This window comes from Heliconius melpomene, chromosome 17 (genome assembly GCF_056956725.1).
Source record: "Heliconius melpomene rosina isolate 202511_hmr_F chromosome 17, ASM5695672v1, whole genome shotgun sequence".
Taxonomy (NCBI): domain Eukaryota; kingdom Metazoa; phylum Arthropoda; class Insecta; order Lepidoptera; family Nymphalidae; genus Heliconius; species Heliconius melpomene.
In genome coordinates, this window is record NC_140405.1 from 8,798,256 (window position 1) to 8,825,683 (window position 27,428).

The 27,428-nt window shown below is 30.4% G+C and overlaps 2 protein-coding genes across 3 annotated transcripts in view; one reads left to right on the plus strand and one right to left on the minus strand.

Annotated features, from left to right (window-relative positions):
• Positions 1 to 21,977, minus strand: part of LOC146530176 (uncharacterized) — a 28,755-nt gene extending 6,778 nt beyond the window's left edge. Inside the window, exons 1-18 of one of the 2 annotated variants that reach the window (XM_085200528.1) lie at positions 21,668 to 21,977; positions 21,288 to 21,522; positions 20,629 to 20,782; positions 20,420 to 20,494; positions 19,787 to 20,001; positions 13,961 to 14,086; positions 13,176 to 13,311; positions 12,672 to 12,880; positions 11,563 to 11,705; positions 10,602 to 10,661; positions 10,031 to 10,143; positions 9,390 to 9,557; positions 8,499 to 8,652; positions 2,997 to 8,352; positions 2,690 to 2,864; positions 1,948 to 2,074; positions 1,065 to 1,176; positions 471 to 501 (exon numbers count right to left, since the gene is read on the minus strand). In XM_085200528.1, the coding sequence (XP_085056654.1) occupies positions 471 to 501; positions 1,065 to 1,176; positions 1,948 to 2,074; positions 2,690 to 2,864; positions 2,997 to 8,352; positions 8,499 to 8,652; positions 9,390 to 9,557; positions 10,031 to 10,143; positions 10,602 to 10,661; positions 11,563 to 11,705; positions 12,672 to 12,880; positions 13,176 to 13,311; positions 13,961 to 14,086; positions 19,787 to 20,001; positions 20,420 to 20,494; positions 20,629 to 20,782; positions 21,288 to 21,522; positions 21,668 to 21,818 (7,740 nt within the window). In that variant the 5' untranslated portion in view covers positions 21,819 to 21,977. The remainder of the gene's footprint in view (positions 1 to 470; positions 502 to 1,064; positions 1,177 to 1,947; positions 2,075 to 2,689; positions 2,865 to 2,996; positions 8,353 to 8,498; positions 8,653 to 9,389; positions 9,558 to 10,030; positions 10,144 to 10,601; positions 10,662 to 11,562; positions 11,706 to 12,671; positions 12,881 to 13,175; positions 13,312 to 13,960; positions 14,087 to 19,786; positions 20,002 to 20,419; positions 20,495 to 20,628; positions 20,783 to 21,287; positions 21,523 to 21,667) is intronic. The other variant, XM_085200529.1, reaches the window with a different exon arrangement.
• A 1,331-nt stretch (positions 21,978 to 23,308) lies between these two features.
• On the plus strand, positions 23,309 to 26,113 carry Rbm13 (RNA-binding motif protein 13). The gene is made up of 8 exons (XM_085201063.1): positions 23,309 to 23,464; positions 23,545 to 23,591; positions 23,681 to 23,824; positions 23,939 to 24,121; positions 24,557 to 24,686; positions 24,882 to 25,082; positions 25,489 to 25,560; positions 26,002 to 26,113. Exons 1-8 carry the CDS (start codon positions 23,450 to 23,452, stop codon positions 26,098 to 26,100), a joined length of 891 nt encoding a protein of 296 aa, XP_085057189.1. The 5' UTR covers positions 23,309 to 23,449; the 3' UTR covers positions 26,101 to 26,113.
• The last annotated feature ends 1,315 nt before the right edge of the window (positions 26,114 to 27,428 follow it).

Sequence of the window (27,428 nt, forward strand, 5' to 3'; positions counted from 1 at the left end):
AAAGTAACCAAAAGTAAGAAAAATCCTAAAATCGAATCTAAAGCTTCAAGGCGGCCACAATTAGTTGACTGTACAGTATTAAAAAATAAAATTGATACATTTAAACATATGCCTGGTATTATTAATTTGCTACTAGTTTTGGTAAAAATTGTACATTACCAACGGTAAAAAATCGGTAAAAATTTTGTATAGGGAACACAACATTTTGTTTGCCGATTTTTATTTATTTATTTTAATACTAATTAGACCATAATTGATATTAATTAACTACAACACAAAACAAAAAACAAACATAAATTAACAAAAAACTGAAACAAGAAAAAAAACAAAAGAAAAATGGTGTAAGTGGCCTTATCACCCACTATCATTCTTATTCTTATATTTATTAAAAAACCTACCAATTAAATATATAGATTATAATTTATAGTTTGAGTATAGATCTATTGCAATGTTTTAATTGAGTAACTTACATGATCATGTTTCGATGAGAGACTGTCACGTCTGAAAAAAATTTACAAGTTTTAAATTTATTTTACTTTAAATATTATAGCATATCTCTTATAAAATGTATATTATTATGAACCCCTCATTTGGTGCAACGCTTGCAACACATGGGCGGAACATATAAAATAGTCAATAGAGCGAGGGTAACATACATAATATTATGCAATAAGATACCGTAGTGACGGAGGCTTAGGTTTGATATATATTTCATGTCGATTTATTTTTTTTTCAGCTTCACGCTGTATCCCGCACACAGCAGGGTAGACAGAGGGAATATCGTGTTAAGACACTCCGTTCCCTACTTTCTATCGAATTCTGGGGGCATTGCATGTTGAGTGGCGAAATTCAACGCCGCTCTTTTACCTCGTTAGCAGAGCGAAGAAACGGAAATATAAATTTAAGTAAACATTTCGTTTCCTCGAGTGGGGATCGAACCCACAACCATCGCGTTACAGCTCCATTTGTGCCCCTGTGCCACGACAGCCTCAGTTTAATTTAAATTATATTTATTTCTCCATTGACTGTTTAAGAATAAATATAAAATTTATTTTTTTATTTACCCTTTGCTTCTTCTAATTGGAGTGCTCCTGGCAGAGCTCTCATCGTCCACGTCCATAAATAGATCGTCAGGTTTGTTCCGACATTTAAAAATGGCCTCCACTTTGTTGTGATCTATAAAGAAGAGTAAGGCTTAATTACGTTAAAGCTTTAGTTTTAAATATTAAAATAGACGATAGAAAACGTAAAAAAATGTAAATATAATGAGACTCGAACCCACCCCTCTTGGAAGCGATTCAATTAGTTAATTAAACAAGCTATACCAAAATTCTGATGTTTTTTACAACTTATGGTTACTTAGTTACTTATGGTTTTAACTAGTTTCCGCTAAACAAAGATTAGAGCAAAAAAAAAATATCATGAATTCGAGCCAAGTCTGTTACGTAATTTTTTTTTGACGTTTTTTCTTTCTTTTTATATGCTTAGTACAGATAATGTATATAAAATTTTTGAATGAAGAACTTTTAATCGAATATATATCTATATATATTTCTTCTTTTCAAACTTGCATCCTCATCATTTCGATGTGTCTATAAGTCATCAAGAACTGCGTTGTGACCAGTTTAAAAAAATAAAATAAACGTAGTAAATATTAAGAATTAAATAACTAAGTGACACTGCTTTTGGCACAAGTGCTATCGGCCGGTTGTCAAAAGCCATTTATCAACCGGTTTCGGCCGTACAAGGGAATCGCTCGCCTTCTACGGCCAACGTCACAGTATATAGTCTATATGTCAAAACTCTTATTGTAATGTCACATTTTGTTGAACCCCTCCCATGCATGCGAGAAATCCGTGATGTAATTTATAGATGGTAAATCATGTGATGTAATTTATAGATGGCAAGAAATCATGTGATGTAATTTATAGATGGCCCCTAAATTACCTTGTATACTATCTGAAAACATAAGTTTTGACTCGCGAATGCTTTGCCGGCGGCTCTTCGTTGATTCAGTAATGTCGGTAGAAGGAAGAGGATTTTTTTCTTTAGATTCCAATTCAGATATTCTAACCTGAATTTATTAAAAACATACATTAACGTGAAAATTAATATATTTTTTATATTGAGAAAAAAAATAATCTAATGTTGAGAAAGGAACTCAACGTCGAATTTTTATTAATACTACTATCTTCACGCTGTAGGCAGAGGGAATGGAGCGCCTAACGCTACGGTCTCTGTATATCTCTTTCGCACCGTCCACTGTCGTCAGCCTTTTGTTTTTAATTTTTTTTACCAGCTTCACGCCGTATCCCGCACTCAGCAGGGTAGGCAGGGTAAATATTTAACTTCCTCGAGTGGAGATCGAACCCACAACCGTCGCGTTACAATCACACCCTTGTGCAGCTGCGCCACGACCGCCTCTTATTATACTTATTTATATCTAATTAATTTTATTTCTTTCTTACTTTCCGCCGAATTTTTGACACATTACGGAGTGGAGTGGCGGAACTAAACTCGATGCTTTAAGTAGTCACCAGAGCGAAAAATTAAAACGTTAGACATTTTCCTGAGAGGGACTCGAGGGGGTCGAATTTTTTTTAAAATTGAAGGGAAAATAAAGAGCATACTGAAGTCATAATTTCCTAAGTTATACATAAAAATATACATAAATTTATTTTTATCATACCTCTAGTGACTGTTTAGCTTTTGTCAAACGTTCTAATTCTTCTTTACTGGTTTCTAAGTCACTATTTAATTTTTCATTTTGTATTTCTAGAGATTTCCCTCTCTCGCCCAATTCTTTAATTAGGTGTTCCTTTTCAACCAATATTTTACTGTTCTCTTCTTTTTGTTTTTGTAATCTAGAATTGTTTTAAAGTTAAATTAGCAAAAAACTTATTTGTAACATTCTCAGATTGAATTACATTTAGAATAAAGAATAAAATATAATATTAAAAAATACGTTTCTCATTAAGTATAGTTTAAAAACTCACCTTATAATCATTCCACTTTGGATCTGAGCTGTTTTCTCGTGTGTTTTCATGTTATTGTTCAATGTAGTACACTCTTTACATTTCTCTTGTAATTCGTTCTGCAATACATTATTTTGCTCCGACAACATTTTATTTTCTTGTCGCAATCTATCTATTAAAACTGTGTTTTCTTTGACATCACTTCTAAGTATTTCAATATCGGAAGTTAACATATTCATATCGATTTTGTTTTTATTTAAATGAATACACGCGTTAGACAACTCAATGGCACAAGTTTCTTTTTCTCTTAATATAACTTCGTTAATAGATTTCAAATTGTCAATTTCTTTTTGTAAACTAATTGCAGATTGCAATAACTCAGATACTTTAGTATCATTAGATTTCTCATAAAGAGTTTCAACCTTACTTTCTAAAGAGGCAATGAGTGTATCTTTGCTAGTAACAGTTTCCTTGTAGATATTAAGTTCGTCCGTTAGTTTCTTTATATTAGAAATATTCAGATCGTTTTCCTCTACTTTTGTCTGATACATTTTATTTAAATCTTCATGTATATTCATTTGTGACAGATATTGCTGCTCCTTATCTATTAGATTGGAGGACAGTTTTTTATTGTTCTCAATGAGTTCAGCTTGTTCTTGTTCTTTCACTTTAAGATTTGTCTTTAATTTTTCGTTTTCCAATAAGATGTTATGTTTGTCTGATTCTACTTGTTCAAAATTGTACTTAGTTTGTGTAGAAATAGAATCAAGAAGTTTAGTAAGAATTTCTAGCGTGGGAAGCGATGTATCTATGTTTTGAGTAATAACTTTATCAGCTAACATATTTTTATAGCTGTTTATTACGAAAATTCTTAGTTCCTTTTCTTTATTTACAATATCTAGAGTCACAGCAGAACTGATCTCGTGCATTTTTTCTTTTTGTCTCTTTAATAGGGTAATCTCCTCTTCGTTTGCATTCAGTTGCGATTTCAATACAATTAAATTTTCATTGATAGAATCAATGTTTGTGGTCATACGCTGTAATTCATCAGTCAGTTCTTGTTTTTCTTTATTAATTCCTCTGATTATACTATTATATTTTTCACAGACCATTTCAAAGATTGAAATACTACAAACGCCGAATTCCTTATCGATTTTTTTCAAAATTTTATCACTGAAGTTGAAGTCAAGATTTTCAGTGTCAGTATCTTCATAGATAATAGTTATATTGTTACGTATTTGAGACACCACATTGGCCATTGTTTGTAAATAACCATCTTTTTCTGTTATATCTTTAGTTAGTATTGCTTGTTCATTATTTAATTTGACTATTTTATTCTCTAACACATTCTTTGAGTCTTCGAAATCTCTTAGCTTGTTGACTAGATTTTCAATTTCGTTTGCGTGTTTTACAGTTAAGTTGTCATATAACATTTTCATGATGTCTATTATTTTAATATCATTCTCTATACTTTCTTTATCAGTACCGGTTTTTTCAGTATAATAATTCACACATTCTACTTTATCGGAGGTATATGTATCTGCACTTTGTTGTGTTGGTATGTTATGATCATTTATTTGGGACTTCATATTGGTAAAATCTTTGTTGAATGAACAAACAAGTGGGTCATTTATGCTTTCATCTAACTCCATGGCATGGCCCAAATGTTTTTTTATTGTGGTAACTTCTTCTTTTAATTCGATACAGTCCTCTTTGCCCGCATGAAGTTCATTTTGAAGAGTGCATATTTTATTATATCTCGATGACCTATCTGAGTCACTATAACTTCTATCCAACTTTGAATGGGACTCTTTTATTTTGTTCTCTAATGTTAAGATTATTTCGCCTTTCATCACACAAGCAGAACAATTTGTTTCATCTTCATTTTTTAAACGCTGAACTTCTTCCAATTGAGCGAATTTTTCTTGGAGATTTTTGTGAATCTCTTTTAATAAGTCATGTTCTTTTTTCATATCATCTACTTCTGATATGCTTTCCATAACATGGTTTGACAAAGACTCGTTTTCTTCTTGCAAATTCTTCATTTCTTTATTCTTTTTGTTTAAAGAATTAGTTAGTGCATCTATTTCATTTTGTTTTTTACCGTAATCTTCTTCCAATATAGTTAATTTACAAACTAAAACTTCAGTACTAGGTATTTCCAGACAGAGATTACGATACTTCTCTTCAATATCAGCCTTTTGAGATTCTAAATCAATTAATTTTTGGTTCATAGCGTCAATTTCTCTTTGGTAATCATGGTTTATTGTTTTTACTTCTTCTTTATGTTTACAATCTCCGCACGAATCTCTAATGTTTGTATTCGTTTTTATTTTGATCGGACTGCTTTGAGCATCCGAGACATGAACTTGTGGTTCTTTATTTTTAGAATAGTCTTCAACAAGATATCGTAATTTATCGTTTTCATTTTTAAGGGAGGCCAATGTTTCTAAAATTTTGTTATTTTCTTGCAATTCCGTTTCAATCTGAGAACGTGATATATTACACTTAGTTATATCATCAAAGTCGGTCTGACAAGCTACCTCGTTATATGGACATATTTGAGTTGCATCAAAACATGTCTGATCATTAGCTAATAAAGTATTATCACATGTAGTCAGTGTCACGTTAGTGTCTAACATAAGAAGATCACCATCGATAGTAGACTCATTTTTAAATGTTGAATGCAACGAGGCACTTTCTAGAGCATTGGGCAGAGAATACCGTTTAAAATTATCGTTACATTTGAATAAAGCCTCAAATTTAAGAATGGCCATTAGGTCGAGTAATTGTTTTTTGCACTCCGGTATATCTCTTTGACACACTGCGTGGAGTCTACTATGATGGTTTTGAAAGAATTTTAATTGGGAACTTAACGATATATTTTCAGCGTACGTGGTTGCAGTGAGTGTAGATAAATTTGTTCTGTGGTTAACTATTTTTTTCTGTAATTCGTGTGAACATTCTAAAAGTAACTGTACCTCCTTCTGAACTTCATCTTGTTCCTTCATATGAATGTAGTTTTCTTTCTCCAATTCAGTAACTCTAACCATTAGTTGGTTATTTTCTGCTTGCATTGCGGTAATATCAGCGATTAGCTCATTACATCTGCACTCATTAGCAGATTCTATATTACTTAATTCGCTTGAACTATTTGAATTAAGTGATTTGTCATCCCCTGGTGACTCAATTACGTGCATTACTTTATTGCAACATAATGATAAAAGACTTGGAGGTGAACTTGTTTCAATATCACATTTGACTTTTTGATTAGACTTTTCTATTTCACATTTTTTACAAATTTGTAATAAAGGTGACTTTTTAAGTTCATCATTTTCTGTTTTAAGTAATTCGATTTTCTTCTTCATATTTGACTCTAAATTTATAAACTTATCTTTCCATTCTTTGGATTTATATTCTAATAATTCTATTTCACTTAATTTACTTGCTAAGTCTTGCTTTAATTGTTTCATTAAATTATTGCAATGTTTTAAATCGTTAATTAATTTCTTACTATCATCTTGAACTACTTTTAAGTCATTGGACAATTCACCATTTTTATTTTCCAATTCGGTTATATTTTTTATTTGTCTGAGATTTTCTTCTGTAAGGTGATTTATTTCTTTTTTGGCTTCGGCCAATATATTTTCTATGCCACTGTATTTTGTTTCATGAGATGAATTGCAAATACGAATGTGGTTCGCTATTTTATCCAGAGTTAAAACCACTTGTTCATATGCATTTTCTGAGTCGCTAGGTAAATTACATGAACTACTATTTTCAATATTAAATTCAGAAGATAAATTAGTTGCTTTTTCTAAAATATTTTCTAATACTTTATATCGTATAGCAGTAATATCACGAAGTTCAGTTTCGTGACTAAGCTTAGCATTTTCAAGTTGTAATCGCATCTCGTTAAGTTCTGTTTCCTTATTATTTAAGCTTTGATTGAAATACGTTTGAGTCACTTTAAATACTGTTATAAGATTGATAATTTTACTTTTGAGGTTTTCAACGGGGTCTTCATCAATCGTTCTTATATTTTCATTGTTTATTTTTGATATACTCTGAAATTGTGCATACAAATTGTCTACGCCATTGTGAACTTCCTTTATTTTCATTTGAATGTTATTAAGATCTTCTTCGCGCTGATTTAATAGTTGTCTTATGTTATTTCTTTCTGATACTGTAGCCGAGGCTATTTCTTCTAAGCATGTCAGGTTATCACTTAACTTGTTGAAAGCTGTTATTAAATTGCCAACCATTATTGGGACTTTTGATATATCGTTCGTAAATAGTGATATAATATTTTGTACTTTTACCAAAGTACTTTTAGCCTTATCTATATTCTGCTCTGCTTCCATATCTTCTTTGTACAATGTTTTTATAATTTCTTCTTTTGCAAGAATATCGTCTTCCATAACAGAAATCATATTTTGTAATTCCGTAATTTTGGATTTTAAGCTTTCATTTCCAGAATTCGTTTTCTTCTCTTGTTCATTATATTTATGTGTTAACGTTTCATTATATTCTTTTAATTTAGCTACTTCTTGTGTTTGTTCCTCATTTAATTTTTCTAACAATTCTTTGTCTTTTTGGATGCCCGATAGCTGTATTTTTAACTGAAGTTCAATATCCAAAAGATTATTTTTCTCCTCTGTTAACTTTCCAATGATAGTACTTTTCTCAGTATCCAGAACTTTCAGATTGCTTAATGCATCATTAAGTGCAGCAATTTCTTTCTTTCTTTCTTCAAGTTGCGTAATATAATCTACATTCGATACATTGGTATCAACTGTTGATTTCAAACGTGTAATTTCCTCATCTCTTGAGTTGAGCGCAGTTTTTAGTGATTGTAAAATATTTTTCAAATTTTCATTATTTGCAATAAATATTTCTTCATTGGCTATCATAGCTTCTAGATCATTTTCATTTATTTCAATATTGTCTTTTAGTGTTATTTTCAGTTGAAATTCTCGAATAACGTCTTTGTATGATTCAATATCGGAAGTGAGCGATTCTATAGTTGATTTTTGGTTTTCGATAGTATTGTTTAAGTTGTCTATTGTAGATTTGTGAAGAGAATTTTCATTTTCCATATGTGACGTTTTCTCTTTATAATTTTGTATCATATCTTGCAATTCTTTGTTAATATTCTCTAAGTTACCTATACGTAGCCTTTGTGCGTGCAAATTAGCTTCTAATTCTAAAATACTTTGGTTATTTTGTGCTAGTTGACTTTGTATGTCGTTAGAAGGTAACTTAGTAGAGTTAATATTAATAATACTATTGTCACAGTCGCTGCCGACTAGAGATATGTCTCTGGACATATCCATAAAGTTTATTTCCTTTTCTAAAGCTTTAGAAGATATTTTACCTGAATATTAAAATAATAAATGAGAATTATTAGTTGTTGAATGTAACTTCTTATAAATGCCCATCTATTTAAATAATTATTTAATTAAAATTAGTCTTTTTCATTATAAATTAATTATATTTCAGTAATAAACGAGCTAAACATACCGATAACTTCACGCTTCTTTTTACTTTCATGTTCTTGTATCACAGATAGTAGGTCATCTTCCCTACTTTTAGATTTTTTCTTAAGCGTCTCATAACTGACTTCCCAATCAGTTAGTTTTGTGTTATACTCTTTACATGCTTTTTCTAATTCCGCCTGTAATTTAAATATTTCTTTTTAACTTCAAAAATTATAAGAATAATATAAAATATATTGCATAAATTATCTTTATATTGTAGCGTCATTTGTTTCTTATAATTCAACACTAGTGAAAAAAAATCAGCTTCACGCTGTATTCCGCACACAGGCAGAGGGAACCTAGCCTTAAGACACTCCGTTCATTGAGTTCTGGAGGCAATGCTTGTTGAGTGGCGGAACTCAACGTCGCGCTTTGCCTCTACACCAGAGCAAAGAAATGAAAATATAAATACTTTATTTCCTCGAGTGGAGACCGAACCCACAACCAGACAATTTTACAGTCACATTTGTGCCCATGCACCACGACTGGCCTCAAAAACGTATGTTATGTTAATATAATAAATTTACTTATACTACATGCTGTAAATCAACATATACATAAGGATGGGCCAAAAAATTTTTTTTGCTTTTACTTTAAAAATTATAGTGAAAATATTGTTCTGGACACAAAAAAAAATATCTGTTAAAAGTGCAGCTCTTCATTTCTATATTTAGAGGTGTCTCATCGAGGTTTTCGATTTTCTATATAAATGATATTATAATAGAAGAATTTAGTATTTTTCATTTGAAACTTTGTTGTCCAGAATTTGGCGAAAAGTGAGGAACGGAGGTTATTACTAGGTTCTCTCTGCCTGCCCTGCGGGATATTTGATTGATTAAATTATGTTTAAAAAAATAATTTGCAATAAACTTACTTTAGCTGCAGCTATCTGTTTGATTTCTTCCTCAGCAGTATGTATGTTAGATTTCAGTCTGTCCATAACATTATCTTTTTCTTTGCTGATATCTTCTAATTTTATCAATTCATCCTGCAATTCGGCGATTCTTACCGATTTGTTTTCCAGTTTTTCAAGTAATTCCACCTAAAATGAGAGATTTTATGTCATAGAAAAATGAAAATGAATAAAAGTTCAAATATTTAACACCTGTCAAGCATATAACTGATCTATTGTAAATAAAAAAATCAAAACAAAAAAACCCAAAACAAAATAGTATGCCTGTCACTTTATCACACAATATACAAATTATTATATTTTTATCTTCAGCTTCATGCTGGTTCCTGTATATAAGAGAGTCCAGGTACTTGATTCTCCACTTGTTGCCAGAATTTGAAAAATGTGTGTGAAGAGGTAGATCTATGTTGCGCTTAATCGTGTTACCGGAGTTATGCTATAGCTATATATTAGGAAATGGAAATAATCGAATTCTTTGAGTAGAAATCCAGCCCACACCCATTGCTTGTACAGTCAGTTACTGTGCCGCTGTGCCTCGCCAGTCCAAACTATATTTTTCACATTCATTTATAAACAAATGTTTATTAATAATTTATACTAACAATGTTTGGTGTATAGATTTTTTCCCTCTCAGTAAGTTCCACAATGTCTTTTAAATTCTTCTCAGCCTGTTTAGCAGTTTTCCTTAATATGCATGGTGGTGTTTTAGATGAATCTGAAATATACTTTAGATATAAGTTTATTTTTATAATTTTACTTTTTTTTCAGCTTAACGCTTTATCCAGCACTTATTGTGGAAATCATTCATTGCTACCAATTTGGGCATTACCAATTTTGAATGTATAACAATCACAGTAATTTACAGTTATATGCAGTTCCACTTCACGACAGTATCTTTACATTTAATACTTGATTGTAATATTAGTAACATTTTTAATCTTCAGTATGAATGGAGTCTAACAGGTGTCCCTGTCATATCAAAAACATTGCCTGAATGAAAATGATAACCATGATATGTATTGAATAATCCATTTGCTCTAAAATGATGGCAATAGACAATTTTATATAAGAATATCTTACTATGAATAATAAATACGATACAAAATAAAAACGATCTATAAAATATACTCTTTTTGCAGCTTGACGCAAAATAATATAGCAAAATATACTCACTATAACATTTATGGTATGGCGAACAGGTTTGTACATCTGATGATGTGTCGTCGTCGCTATCTACAATACAGTACATAAAACATGCTATGAACATTTAAAGTACTACATAAAGTGCATAAAAAAACTTAAAATAATATGAAAGTAAATATTGTGCCAGTATACAAGTACACAAGTACACTTTTCTAACACTAAAATAACAATAAAAATGCAAACAGTAGACAAATAATTTACTTGGCAAAGGGTGTTAGTTGTCCTTGGTTTAAAATGAAAGAGTATAAGTAGAGAAATTCACCATAGTGATAGGTTATTTTGTTTGGAATTTATAGGAGAAATTTTGAACAAAAATATAAATAATACAAAAGTCGAATATTTTCTTCATCTAATCAGCTGTAAAAGGGTTTTTCGTCAGTAAATATGGGTATCACTCGCATTTCTATAAGGATATTTAAATAAAAAACTAACTTTCTTTAATTTCTTTTATTTACTTTTTTAATTTCTTTTATTCCCTAGTTAAGTTTTAGTTGTAAGCAAAATGAAAATGTTTGTGTTTAATGGAACATAGGAACTTATGTTATGTTAAAAAAAATTATGAAGTGGTTGCTGTCGTGGACGAGGAGAAAGAGGTATGTAGAGATACAGCGTGAAGCTTAGTAAGTAAAATAATTTGTGTATTTATATGTTCTGTGTATTCTCAAATTTTTTGCTCATTGACCTTTGTAATGAAAAAAAATCATCGTTTTCTTATATATTTGTGATATTATATGGGCGTCATGATTTTGGCGTTTCTTTTAAATTTCGTCTCTCTTATTACTCTTTATATTCCGAATATTATAATGAAACAAACGAATGAGATTTTCACTTTATAATAAAAAATAAATAATTGTACATAGCTTTAAAACATGAATGTCGTACGAATTTCGTGTCAAGGGTGTCAAGAACAAAATCTTAATTTTAAACTTACCCAATTCAATGATTTCGTCGTTAAAATTAACTTTCTTGTACGGCGGTGGCGTTACAAGGCGGGGCTCCTCAGGCACGTTGGACAGGCTGCATGCGCCTTGTATCGGTTGGAAGTCTGATACACCGCTTGCCAGTGATAGTGGACTGAAATAAATTATGAATATCTTTATTTATATAAATAATTCTTAGTTTGGTTATGGCACCATACGTTAACGTATATTTTTTTGTTCTATTTGTTATTCAAATATGTCAAATATAAGAATCACTCATTAGCTGTCAAAAATTTTGACCACAATATTCTTCTAAGACTTTGACATTTAAAATTTTAAAATTAAAAAGAATGAGAATTACTGCCAGTTCTTCATTATCTCAAGATATGTGACAAGGTATAATATGAAAATTTTAACTATATGAATATTTATGATACTATTTTCAATTTTTAATAGGAATAGTAAGAATATATAAACCTAAATAATTAAAATGAACCAAAGAAGAATAATAAGTCATAAATAAGGGAAATATAATACTTAATATTAGACAAAATTCCAGAGTAATTGAAACGAACAAATAAAATAAGTAAAAGTAATTAAGTAAACAAAAAATAATAAATAAATGTAACCAAAGGAAATAATTAATATTGGAATAAATAGTATTTAAGAGTATACTGTAGTATTACTGTATGTAAATGTCATATACTGACAATACATCAATATTATCAAACTAAAATAGATATTTAAAGGTATCAAAATGAAAAGTAACACGAAATATAATACCAGAATATCTATAAATATAAAAATGTAATTTTCTATCCAAATAAGCAAAGAGCGAAACCAAACAAAAATAAGTATCAACTAGCCGACCAGGGCGGCTTCGCCCGCTTCAACTATACGAATATTTATTAAATATATTTATGAAAAGATTTTCAGTTTAGGAGGTGAATTCTAAAAAACCATGAAACACACACAAAACTCACGTTTCTACTATCAGCGGTTATGGTTGTGCATCTGTCTTACCTCAGTTAGTGGGAACCTCTTCTTTTATATAAATATAGATAACAAATGCTATTTGTTAATAATGTTTTAAGCGTGAAGCTGTTTTTTATAAACTTACATATATTGAAGACTAGGTGTACAAAAATTGGGCATAGCTGGTAATGGATCTTCTTGAATTGGATGCAATGTCGATATTGTCATTCGCCGAGGTGGTTGCAACTTTCTTCTTGCACCACTCAATAGATCTGTACTTGTTCTTTCGGCGAATCCGTTTAATATCAATTTTTGTAGTCTTGTTATTTGTTTTTGGAGTTTAAAGTTGTCTTGCTGTAAAAGAATAAATTCATAAAAATATTATCAAATATATAAATAGGTGCATCTATTTTAAATACAAGTTTAAAAGTGAAGGAATCACGCCTAGAAAATAATTAAAAAACAAAATATTTATTTCTTTGCTGTATAAACAAACTTAAAATACAGAGTGGTGTAACATATTATTATGCATAAACACACAGAAACTATATCTATATAGGAATAGAAGTTCTTTAGAAAAAGCTCAAGTTCTAAAAAGACTAGAAGAATGAATAAAAATAAGCACTTAAAAAACAAAAACTATACTAACTTCAACAGTCTTTTTGCCTTCCAACTGTGTTTTGAGCGAGGATAGTTGTTTTGTAAGTGATTGTATCATCGTAGCATCTGTTGCCACCGCATTGACAGCTGGAGTGTTCTTTATCGCTTTAGCTCTATTTGCAAATCTATAAAAAATCATACAAAAAATGTAATATTAGAAATTTTTGCTGTTATAATTGTTGTAGACTTGAGTTTTAATTGAATATTATTTTTAATTAATAAGATTTGTTGAGATTGAAGTAAAAATATGAGATAAAAACTGTGCTTAAATTACAGAAATTCTAAATTTCTTTGTTATATTTAAATGATTTTGTCCAATTTATTTTGTTCATAACAATATTACTGATATTTAGGCCTCACTAATATAAACATGAAAAAGGGATTAAAAAATATTTAAGTAGGTTATCAGTTAGTTACTTAAGGAAGCTTATGAGTGAGCTCGAAAAATAATTACAATCAATCACAACCTTTCAACGTTTTCTCTAAATTATTATTTTACATAAATATAAATATATATTTATTTGAAGCTTTTAGCTAAACACTAACCGCTGCGCCACGATGAGAGAATTTTTATTTTGTTTTCTCTGGTAATAAAATAAAGCGTAACATTAAACTCCACTACTCAATAAGCCCAAAAATTAAGCAATGCAATTGAAGAATGGAGTGTCTTAACACTCAAGTCCCTGTGTCTATCCTATTTTATGAGGGATACATCATGAATCTATAAAAAAGAAAAGAAATATATTTGAAAAAAATCAAAAATTCTATACTTACTGCAAGGTAGATATAGTTTCTTCTACGGCGGCCGGAGTCACAGCACATATTATACTCGTTTTAGCATTACCACCAAGAGAATTCTGTAATATCCGTGTCAATTTGCTGTCACGATAGTTTACGTGCCTGAAAATATGAAATGATGTTATCATATAATGTGAAAGATTAATTAGTAATTGACAGGGTTCTTAACGTACAGTGGCATAAGTTTATTTTAAAAGATTTTTTAAAATATAATAATAACATAGGAAATGTATGCTTCGCCTCCTGTTCGCTTCGCTCACCAACAAAATTATCGTTGTAAAATAAAACACCATTTGTTAAGGACGACGCACGCACACATAAGCCTATCAAAGGGACATCGCAGCAAACGCCTCATTCCGAAATCGAGTCGGAGGTTGTTCAAAGAAAATCCTATGTCTACGTATCTTAATTTCAAAAAAATAATTTTAGGTATGAGTTTGGAATATTTTCCCTATATGCTGCTTCCGTAAAAGGAGCCACTCTGTATGTTAATAAAAAAAAAATGCGATGTGATGACCTATCACAAGAATCGAACCACAACCTCTAGAAATATAAATATAACTAGTATTATAATATGCTATACATCACAGGCCATCTAGTTAATGATTTTATTTATTTTTTAGTTTTTGAAAAAAAAAAATAACATGCTGTTCCTGGGAATTTGACACTTGTTTTTTTTTCGTTGTATATTGATTCCCTAATTACAATATTTACAGATCATTTTACAATGGCTGAGCAAATTCGATTTTAGTATTTTTATTATTTTGATTGATTTATTCCAGAGTGAACAGTCTACCAAAGTTCAGAAAGTCTAACAGGGCGGCCACGGCTTATCTACTGTACTGTAGAGTAAATATATGTAATATGCTTTGGTTAGGCCATTTTGATTGATATATACATTTATAATATATAAATTATCTTCAAACAATTTGAAATGTGAATTTATTGTAGATAATAGATAAAGGTTTACATATTAGTAGTGGCAGTCTTGCCTATGATATACATTACAGTGGATGTTTTAAAAATTCAATTGTTAATTTTTAGTGTTATATATAAAATGATTTATATGAAAAAAATTATCCCATCAAAAACATAAATGTAAAATGAAAGCCAAGTTTTGTAATAAAACGTATGCTTTCAGCGATAAAAGAAGTGAGATGTAAATGTATGCCAAGTTCAATGGTCAGTCCTGAAATTTATTTTTAACAATATAAAATATTTTATAACAACTGAAAATGCCCATTCTTCTTACAACTTGGAGACTTTATCTATGTGTAATATCTGACTTGGCTAGTTTTCAAATGAATTTACATCGATATAAATGAATGTATTCAAATTCTATTCTATTCAGATTCTATTGTAAATTCATATGAAAACTAGCCAAGTCAGATATTACACATAGATAAAGTCTCCAAGTTGTAAGAAGAATGGGCATTTTCAGTTGTTATAAAATATTTTATATTGTTAAAAATAAATTTCAGGACTGACCATTGAACTTGGCATACATTTACATCTCACTTCTTTTATCGCTGAAAGCATACGTTTTATTACAAAACTTGGCTTTCATTTTACATTTATGTTTTTGATGGGATATCATTACTTTTTGTTCAGAAATTATAAGTAGGAAGATTCATAATGTAATCAAAATCAAAATATTCTTTATTCAATTTGGCCATTACAAGTACTTTCCCTATAAGGAAGATACTACGGCAAGAAACTCAATCGTTGCTCTTTTTAACCGACTTCTGTAAGTAAGGAGTTAGAAGGTAAATCATTTGCCCTATTTTTTTGTAAACATAAATGACAGATAAAAAAACTAGGCTCAATATAAAATGTTTCATTAAAAAGTTGTAATCTTTGCCATATATCAGTTTGGATAGGATTTCTTAGTTTATTAATAGAGGACAGATCACGTAAGCAAAGAAGTCTATGGCATGATATGCAATGGTGTATTGGTACATCATTGCATCTTTTTTTCAAGGTATTAAAAGCGTCTTTATATTTTTCTATTATTAAATCTTCGTTCATTTCGCTCTCACGCGTATAAACTTCACAATTACTATTTTTTATATTAAAAGGTACTCCTAATTCACGTAATTTATCAACATTAACAGAGTTCAAATCACAATCTATTAAATTTATATTTTTGCAATAATATTTTATCTGGTAGAGTTCTCTGACAATAGTTCGTATTTTAGGGAAATGAGTTTTAATGTTGTAAAGTATTTTTAATTTGTCCAAAAATTCTTGATTTTGATTAGATATTAAGTTGAATAAATTTATGGCCGACTTTGAATTTAAATATTTAAAAACATCTATTAGACTTTGTAGAATTGATTCATCTAATAAGCATTGTTTGAGATTACAAGACCAAGATACATTTTTGTGTTTATTACGTAAATCAAATATCTCAGCTTGACCCTCGTTGTTTATTGGTATAGTTTCATGCAAAGAGAACATTTTATATGAATTTTCATAATAGTATGGTTCTTGAGTGCTCACATGTTTAGATTCTCCGGCAAGAATATAAAACTTTTCTAGTATGTCTTGGTTGGAAGACATATTTTTAATTTTTTCTATACTTATTGTAATTTTTTTTGAACGCGGTCTAAAACTTTACAGTAATTATCTAATATATTTTTACGACGCTCAAGAACCCATTTTACTATTTTTTCAGCTTCTAACATTTTTTGCTTTCCAATTTTATCTGTTAGTCTGTTAATTATATTATTTTCATTAGTATACGATAATTTTTTCTTTGCGTAGTACAATTTCGATGAACTTTTATCTACAACTGGTTTTATTTTCCTATAACGTTTTTTCGCGGCCTTATTCAACTCTGGATTTTTGTCCCTATAACGTTGTACAGCAGCCTTGTGGACCTCTGGGTTTTTATTCATATAACGTTTTACGGCTCCCCGATGCACTTCGGGGTGTTTGTCTACATAACGTTTTTGAGCTTTTTGAACAACTTTAGGATGTTTTTCTTTATAACGCCGATTAATATCACGCCGTTGTTCCGCATGGGATTTCTCAGACATTTTTCGTCGACCTAGTGTTTTTTTTTGTGGACGGCCCTTTTGCGACGGCTTTTTATTTTCTTTCAAAAACTCGTTTTCTTTAAATCTATGCGGAGAAATAGATGCAATGTTTATGTCCTGGGTCACTGGAATACAAACATCATAGTGGTCCGAAATTCCTGTAAAGAGTAAGCGCTTCATAGGATATTTCTCTTCGCCAAATAAAGCAAGTAGGACACCATTGTGATAATACACTTCTATTTTAATATTATACAAATCTACTGCAGCCTTTATTTCGGAAGTAGCTCCGTAAGTAGTTAAGCAAATCATATCTGTGTGATACTCTTCTTTACAAGAGTAAGGATTCCCGTTTCGAGCGCTAGTGTAGATACTTAAATCATTCCAGTTACGACATACGTACTCTACTATAGTCTCTCGCAATTTATTAGTTTCTTTTATATCAATACGCTCAAACAAACAATATGCAATAGCATGGAAGAGACAGCTCCCATCGGTAGGCATTGGAACAATTCGGTGTAAGGTTCTTGTTTCACCTACAAGCAATTCTATTGAACGACTCATTTCAATATCCACAAGTGTTCCTAAAACCAGTAAAATCATGAAACACAAGCCACAAAAACCATTAAAATATGAGTGCCTTCGTACTACGGAATATAATATATCTAATATAATAATTAGGTATTTACTTTTTTTATTATGGTCAATAATATTATGTAGTTAAATATGAAAATAGATTATATTTATCTATGAATCAATCTCCAGTGTTCGAAAGCAATAAAATTTTATTTTGTTGCTTAAATGACAGTTGTCAGATTAGAAAGTAATGAATGTATGCTGCGTTTAGAAATCTGATATATTTATTATTAATTTTATTATTTTGTTGGAATAACTCAACACGGAATGCCTCCAGAGTTCGATGGAAAGTGGGGAACTGAGTATCTTAACACTAGGTTCCCTCTGTTTACCCCGCTATGTGTGGGATACATCGTAAAGCGGATTTATTTAATTTTTATTATTTTGTTTAAGTAATTCTTTATTTTCTCTTTTTTTCTCTTATTTTTTTATTAACAATTACTTAAATTTTTACTGTTAATAATTACTTTACAATTACTTCTGTTAAGATAGCTGGTAGGCTGACAATATATCAAATTAAAAATAAAATCAGCTTCACGCTGTATCCCGCACACAATGGAGTAGACAGAGGGAACCTAGTGTTAATACACTCAGTAACCCCACTTTCCATCGAATTCTGGAGGCATTGTGTGTTGAGTCGCGGAACTCTCCGCCGCGCCTTGCCTCGACACCAGAGCGAAGAAATGGAAATATAAGTTTAAATAAATATTTCATTTCCTCGAGTGGGAATCGAACTCACTACCAGTCGGTTTACCAGTCACACTTTGTGCCCCTGTGCCACGACTGACCTTACAGATAGTATATTATTATTAAATTTTATATATATTTCTATCAATATAATTATTTTTTTTATATTTATTTTTTAGTGTATTTTTTTTCTGTTTTAGGATTCTGTACCTCGAAAGCAATAAAACAGAACCCTTATAGGATCTTATATAGGACTTAGTACTTAAATATTGTAATAATAATTTAATATCAAATACGTTAATCGACTATGCAAATACTCTTAGTATAATAAGTACTAAAACATATGTTTAAATTATAATAAATAATAATGAAGGATGTTAATCCATTTATTATATTTTTATATTTTTACGTGAAGCCCTTGAAGTCCACATGATGGCAGGCTTTGTCAGGACATAAATTAGAGGCATTTTCAGCTACAAATGGAGACATATCTTATCTTAGAATATACTTGAAAGCATCGTGTTGTTTGAGATGGCTTACGTAAGTAATAGTGAAGTTAGTCTACAAAACAAATAAAATATTTACTAACGCGTGACATAAATTAAAGCAACATATTTATAAATAATGCATTGCTCTTATTTTGTTGGCAGGCGCTAAGCCTAAAAATCAATTATCATTAACTTTGATTGCTATGCTTTCATTACAGGTGCTATAAGTAAATGTTCCTAATTGAATCTATTTATTGAAAAATTATAAGAAAATATTTAAAAAAATACTAGTTTCGGATTTTTCCCTTGACATACACCCAATTACTTAACCGGATGCTAAATTTCACCATTCTAGATCATCTGGAACTTGGTTAACATTAAGGTCTATAGGTCAGTCACCCCCCTAAAAATTTACGATTTTTGGACGTCATTATCTAAATAACTGTTTGAGCTGTGTTTATGAAATTTAATGCACGTATACAGGTAGGGGGTCTAAATATTTGAGCTAAATATGACAGCTTTAGGTGGAATAGTTTTTGAGTTACGAATAGGTAAAAAGTGGCTTCAAATGGTTCGTGTAAAATAACACACGGTGCTGCTCGCCAGTTCTGTTCGTAAAAAAACTTGGCCACGCGCTCCGCGCGTTTTAAATAAGGAAATTTCAAATAAAGAATTATTAAATAAGGAAATGGGAAATCCTTATTGAAGAAATAATTTTGGTTAAACAATATTTTAAATAAAAAAAACCAAGTTAAAAAAAATTGATAACTATAGACTAGAACTAGATCAAAAATATATAATGATGCAACTGATTTTCCATTTGTTATATAAGACACAATTGTAGTGATTGTTTTATTACATCACTTACATCCATTATTTAATAGAAACATGAATTAATGTTACCTAGATAAGTAATAATTTATGAGTTTCTTTAAAAATATTTAAAAACTTACTTATGTGCAGTTAAAGGGCTTTCAGATAACTGTTTAATAACTAATGCCAAAGCTGACAATGACTTGTTTATATGAGTTCCCTCTTTGAACCTAATGCCTGTAGCTCCTGTTTGTCCTGATCTTTCTGAGCCAGCTAAATCAACTAGATTAAGTTGTGATACATTTACCGAACCCACTTCTTCTTCACCTTCGATGTGCTCACGAGATTCTATTGTCTAAAGATTGAAAATAAAAAGTTTTAATGCCCTTGCATTATATTCAGCATATAGCATGGTAGGCAGAGGGATAGCATAATGCCATTCCGTTCCCCACACATGACCAATTTTCGTGATATTGCGTGTTGAGTGGCGAAACCAAATGTTGTGCTTTGTTTCATTATCAGGGTCAGGATATAAAAATAAATCATTCCCCAAATATTAACACAGCCATAACCGCTTTCACACTTAGGCTCAGTATGTGTTGCCACAACAGCTTCAACATTATTTCAAATGTCAACAAAACATATTGTAAAAAACTTTACTAATTATACTAAGCAACATTAAAATAAAAATATAAATTTAAAAGTCAAAATTTAATTAAATTGTAGATAATATATATAATAATTATAAATAAGCTGCAATGGTAGTTACTTACAATTTGAAATATAGAATGAGATCTGCTACTTTCTTCATTCATATTTGTAGATCCTGTTTGCCTGTTGGCTTTGCCCTGAAATTAAAATCTTATATTGGAAATTTGCAAGGAAAGGAATTTATGGCAACTGCACATTAAGAGCTATATAAATACAGGGAAAGATTAAAAGAAGCAAAAATTTGGTAAATATAATATAAGCTAATATTCACCTCTCTCATAAGCTCCAGCACCTCCTCAGGTGAACTTGTTACTTTATAAGTGGCATCCACTTTAACTCCATGAAATGTTTCTTTTATTTTTACTGTTTTCTTTATATTAAGTAAATCTATTAGTGTCTCATTATATATCTCCACATAGGATACTCTGAAACAAAGTTTTTTTTAAGCTAGTTAGACTAAACCTTTCATATATCATAGTATGGAGAAGGAACTTAGTCTGTAGTCATTTTTGAAAAATTCTGTGATGAATTATAAGTGTTTTTGTATAGTTTCTGCAGTAGCAGAAAAATATATAACATAATTATTTCTGTTTTAGAATATATTAAAGTTTTATTTAACTTTAGTTAAATAGTTCTTTTATAATATTTTTTTTCTTTTGTGAAACTTCAATATAACAGAAGTTTTATTTTCTAAGTGAAATATTTATTTACGTTTATATTTACATTTCTTCGCTCTGGTTTCGAGGTGTTGAGTATAGCCACTTGAATTTGGTAGCAATTAATTTGGCAATGCCTCCAGAATTTGGTAGAAAGTGGGGAACGGAGTGTCTTAACGCTAGGTTCCCTCTACCCACGCTGCTATGAGCAGGATACAGCGTTACTTTATTTTATTTCTTAGTCTCAATGATTAAGAAAATATCTAAAAATTACCTCACTAAAAAGTCTCTGTCTGGAACTTTTTTAATTATATCAAATAAATTAAGCACAGCCAGTGGTATAAGTCCAGGAGCATCATCTGTTCCTGTCATAGTATAGGTCTTGCCAGAGGATGTTTGGCCGTATGCGAAGATGGTGCCATTAAACCCGGCGGTTGCAGCCTCGACAATTGGCTTGGCAACATCGTTATAAACATTGCTCGTTTTTGTGTCTTTGTCATATACCTTGTCTGAAAAGTAAATACAGCAAAAAATTTGCGACCTTCATTATGACGTATAACAATGCGCATATAGTTGGATAGTTTTGCTTAAGAAACAAACAAAATATACAAAGCCGCTCCATTTAGCCGAATTTCTAATAAAGAATTTTCTTACCAAAAGTATACGCTGATCCGCAATCTCTTCCATTTTGGTCTAATTGGTAAAGAGTATTATTGTTTACGCGCCATTGGTAAGAGAGCTTGTCGTCTATTTCACGAGAAATAAGAGGCCGGACTTTGACAACTACTTTAATATTATCACTCATCGTCAATAAATTTTATATGCTTCTTAACTAACTTAAACTAAATTATATTTCTTTAAAACAATGTATCGGTTCTATGCATTGCAAATATTCTATAAATTAAAATCCAAACGCGAAACATCCATCACAGAACACAGGCCGTCACCAAAATAAAATACCCAACGGCCAATTTCAATTTTATTTTAAGACCCATAGACAAACAACTTTCTCTAGTAGATAATAAAAGTCATTAATTAATTACTATGCTTTATGGATTACGATTGTTGAGCACATATTAGGTTAATTTGTTTTAATTATATTCACTAAATACATTCACCTTATTAAATATTTCTTATTTGTCGATATCATAATGTTGATTATATTAGAAAAACATCGATGTTAGCCAATATCGATATCAGTGAACATCGATATTTTTTTGAACAAATTGTCATCAATAAATAAAAAATCCAGGCTCGCCCAGGTTCGTACAAAAATTGGAGGTCTCGAGCTCTTTTGAAATTCAAACTTAACTTAGCCACAGCCCTTTCATCTGATACCTCACTTGAACTAGCGGCTTTAAAACCAAATTTAGCCCCACCTCCTTTTAAGGCTATTATTTTTTAGGATTTATTCATAAATGTCTAGCTTTAAGATTTTTTCCTAAGCTAATACTACAAGTAGATGTTAACTGCCACATTTCATAATTCTAGGTCAACCAAAAGTATCTCATTAATTTTAATTCCCTTTGCAGTACAAGCGAAAAAAGCGCTTTTTGCGATATAAATGGCTATACATGTTTTTAAATAAGTTTAGAAATACTTTTTTTAGGAAATCATGGGGCCTTAGATCTGAGTATATGCTTTGAATTTCCATTCAGTATTTCGAAACTTCTTGAGATGAAAGCTCTTGACAGACAGATAAACAGACGGACAGACAACACACACAAGTGATCTAATATGGGTTCTTTTTTTCCTTAAAAGGTACGGAACCCTAACAACTACAATATCACACGACTTTTTAATTAAAACAAAAATAAAATAGTTGTTGAACATTTAAAACATTAGGGTTTGTTTCGAACATGTGGATAATGCTGTTAGCCCTATTGGCTTTCAAATTCAAATTCAAATTCAAAATATTCTTTATTCAAATAAACTATAAAAGCACTTTTGAATCGTCGAATGTACATATGAACAAAAAAGCTACCACCGGTTCGGAAGGCAGTTCTGCTGAGAAGAGCCGGCAAGAAACTTTTACAGCGACACCAGTTGGGGAAAACATTAGGGAGTGAAAATATATTATATGCCCCAATATTTTTTATCAATTGACTGTAAGTGAAAAAGTAATCATTTTGAAAACACGTGTTGGCGATTAAATATCGATTATGTGTGCCTGCTGACATCGATGTTAAGATATTTTAGTTAATACAACATCGATGTTAAAATATCGATATTTCAACTGCTAACATAGATGTTCATCGAAAATCGATGATGATGGCATCCCTACTGATCACTGTCATTTCGAATTTCGACGTTGACAACCTATGAAGTATGATTTTGAACGAATTTGTCATTTACTGAGTCCATGTGTGCTGTGTATTATAGAACATTTTAAGGAATACTGTTTTTCATGATCTATTAACATTATTTTGAATTACAATGCAGCACGATGACGTAAGTAAATAAGTAAAGCATATTAAATAATAATATTATTCTTGATAGCGTTATTTTAAGAATAAAATGTTTGTTTTTAGGTTGTTTGGGCGATTATCAACAAAACACATTGTTCCCATAAAGTAACGTAAGTACTTTCTGTGTACTATAATTTAAAAGTATTGGTAATAGCTGATAGTTAGTGACAAATTATTTACTATAATTATTCATTTACAGAACAAAAACACAACACTTTTGTAGAAATGAATATAACCTCACAGGCTTATGCAGCCGGTCTTCATGCCCTCTTGCAAACAGCAAATATGCAACTATTAGAGAAGAAAATGGCATTATTTACTTATACATGAAAACTGCAGAGAGGTGAGTTTAATTTAGGTTACTTGTACTTTCATTGTATTATCATGTAAGTAGTGTTCTTTAAAAATAATGTTATAGTAGCAAATTTATCTGTAAGAATCGTGTATATTATTACAGGGTAATGTTTCCGGCTAAACAATGGGAAAAAGTAAAGCTTTCTAGAAATTTTGAAAAAGCTATATATCAGATAAATGAAAATTTGCTTTATTGGCCTGCCTTCATTAAAGCAAAATGCAAACAAAGATTTGTTAAAATTACACAATATTTAATACGAATGAGAAAATTGAAATTAAGAAGAGTGTAAGTACTTTTTTGTCTTAGTACTTACTGTACAGTTACATGTCACTTATTTTTAGGCTTCATATATTAATTCAGAGATAGTATTTCCTAATTATATAACACACAAATTTTAAAATAGTGAATTATCTGGATAACTGTTCAAAAAAGAAAATAAATAATTAAAAACATTGTGGCATAGTGTGACAGTGTCTCTAAAAGGATACTTCCATCACATTTACAGTGGCACACTTATGTCTCTGCATCAACCCCTAGTGACTCAAGATATAGTGCCCTGATTAGGGGAGAAAGTGGAGGACTTAGGTTATAAGTAAATATTTCATCTCCTCGAGTGAGGATCACACCCACAACTAGTCACTTTTACAGTGACACTATGTGCACATATAAATATAATAATATATATAATACTGTTTTATTACTAAATAAAAAATATTATAGGAAAGAATTAGTTCCCATACAACGTAAGATAGAAAGACGTGAAAGGCGAAGAGAAGAAAAAGCACTTGTAGCTGCAAGGATTGATAATGCTATAGAAAAACAACTATTGGAAAGATTAAAGAAGGGAACTGTAAGTATATATTAAATAAATGTAATTAAATTGCTATTACTTCCTTGTAATATCACTCAACCATTTAGCCCGGAAATATTAATTTAATATTGCCTAGCCTAGTGTTGGAAACACTACACTTTGATTTAGCTTGTGTTGTTACATACATGTTAATTATAACTCAGCAAGAATGTAAATATATTTAATTTTTTCTAGTACAATGACATTTACAATTTCCCACAAATGGCATTTGATGCTGCACTGAAAGCTGAAGAAGTTTCTGGAGAAAGTGAAAGTGAGAAATCCGATGATGAAGACGAAAGGGAGCTTGAGCCAGAATTAGAAAGGGAATTAGAGAGGAATGTTGAAGAAGTCGATGAATTTGTTGAAGCTGACACTGACATGGAGAGTGATGTGGTAGGTTTAATATATGAATATTTTATTTTTTTACAGCTTCAAGCTCTATCTCGTATATAGCACGCAAATTATTATTGCAATTGACAATTAAATATGAACAAATTATCATTTCTTTGTATGGAAATCGCAAATAACAATAAATTATTATAAATTACACAAAACTAAATTCACAATTAATTTATTGCTAATTGTGATTGTCACACAAACAAATAATAAATGGTTAATATGAATTTGTGAATTGAATTTAAAAACTATAATAGCAGAGTTGGCAGAGAGGACCCTTTGCTTTTAAGATATTGTTTCCTCAAATATTGTGTTGCATTGCATATTGAATAACACAACTTAAAACTAAAAGTAATAATTCAACTAGTTTAAATATATTTTTTCTAATGCAACCTTATTACAGGACAGTGAATCTGGAAGAAGAGAAGGTGCCGATGTGGGAAGTGATTTTGAATCTGAGACATCTGATATAGAGGTATTATGGATAAATTAAATTATTGTTGCCTTTAATTTATTTTTGCGTATTTTTGTAGAGATTGTTTCTTGAGTCTTGAGAGAGAATTGAGAGTATTACACTAGGTTAAATCTACGTAGTTAGTCATGTGTGTCATAAAGTTTGAAGCTATAAACCAGTAGTTGTAGACCATTGTGAGCAAACTTATTGTGCAATTATTGTAAGTTATAAGTATGTTTTATCTTTTTTTATATAATATATATCCCGCTCATAGCAGGCTAACCAGCAGAGGGAGCTTGGGAACCTAGTGTTAAGACAATCCATTCCCATTCAGACATTTTCGTTCCCCACTTTCCGCCGAATTCAAATTATACATTGTTTATTCTTAACTTACATTTTTTCTTAATTTTAAATTAATTTCTATGATTATTTCAACTTAACGCAATAATATTTTTTTTGCAGGACATATCAGTAAAGATACCGAGTAAGAAACCTCGAGTGGAGATTGAGTATGAAACAGAACCAGTTGCTAGTGTATCAAGAAAGAAAATAAAACACTGATATATTTTACGAATATTTTGTTTTCATTTTTAATTCCCCTTTTGTATTTTTTACTTTTTTCTGGTGTTAAGAGTAATAAATGAATAATTTAAAAAAATGTATTTTATCTCATTTAATGTAAAATTCAATCTTACTTAATATAATGAAGAAAAAGAAGTATTTATGGCACGATAAAATAAAAAAAAATAAATGATAAAATAAAACATTTGATACGATGAGAATCCAACAACAAGAGATCTCTCATCCCAATGTATACTTAGATGGTAAGAGGAAGGAGTAAATCTTAAGTGGTATGATGCTAAGTTCCCCCTTTCAATTATTATAATAAAACTTTAACTTTATTTTTCTCTATGAAAAAAAGTTAATTCTTTTTAACAATATTTCGAGTGCAGATTCAACGATCGTGGGTTCGATTTCCACTTGTGGATTTTTTTCATTTCTCCGTTTTGGTAGTAAGACAGCGCGGCGTCACTCAAAAGTCAACATTTCAACATGCAATATTTCGTAAAGCGGGAACGGATTATCTTTATAATAGGTTTCTTCTACATGCGGCATACAGCGTGAAGCTATTTAAAATTTTATAATATTTTTTTAATTTAATTTGGCGCTGTCTTCCGCACACAGCAGGGTAAGAAGAGGAATCCTGGGAACCTAGTGTTAAGACACTCCGGTCGATACTTTCCGCCGTATTCTGCAGGCATCACGTGTTGAGTGGTGGAACTCTACGTCGCGTTTACATCGTTACCAAAGCAAGGAAAAGAAAGTATTTAATTTCCTTGAGTGGGAATTGAATCCACCCCCTGACACGCTTACAGTCGCATGCTTGTGCCACTGCGCCACGAGGTCGTGGCCTGAACTCAATATTCTATCCTTATAATATCCATATACCTCGTTTGATAAAATCAGTGCTATAATTGAACATCGTAATTAATTTCTACATTGATTGGAAGTATTAGGGATGAAACATTGTATCTTGTAATTTATTTAATATAACTTTTTCTGTGTAATATTTTAACTACTTACTTACAGTATAATTAAGTAGTTAAGATTTTTGGGAACGTTGTGTTCCTTACATTTAATTTAATTAAATATTGCTTGTAACAAACAAATTAAATTAAAATTTGCTAGCAGAAAATAGGCAATTGAAATATTCAATTAAAAAAAGTTATTCCAGATTCTACTACTCATCTATGAGACACTACAGATAATTAACATACCTATTATATTATCACTTAATAGCTTTAACTAAGATAACCTATTTAATATAAAAAAAATATAATAATTTTTCATATAAAAACAAAGTCACAACACTAGAAGTGACACTTTGT

Bases quoted from the DNA above. Each gene is read 5' to 3' on its own strand.
- Rbm13 (XM_085201063.1), top strand. The intron at 23,592-23,680 runs GTAAGTACTTTC...ATTCATTTACAG, and splicing joins CATTGTTCCCATAAAGTAAC to AACAAAAACACAACACTTTT. The intron at 24,122-24,556 runs GTAAGTACTTTT...AAAATATTATAG, and splicing joins AAATTGAAATTAAGAAGAGT to GAAAGAATTAGTTCCCATAC.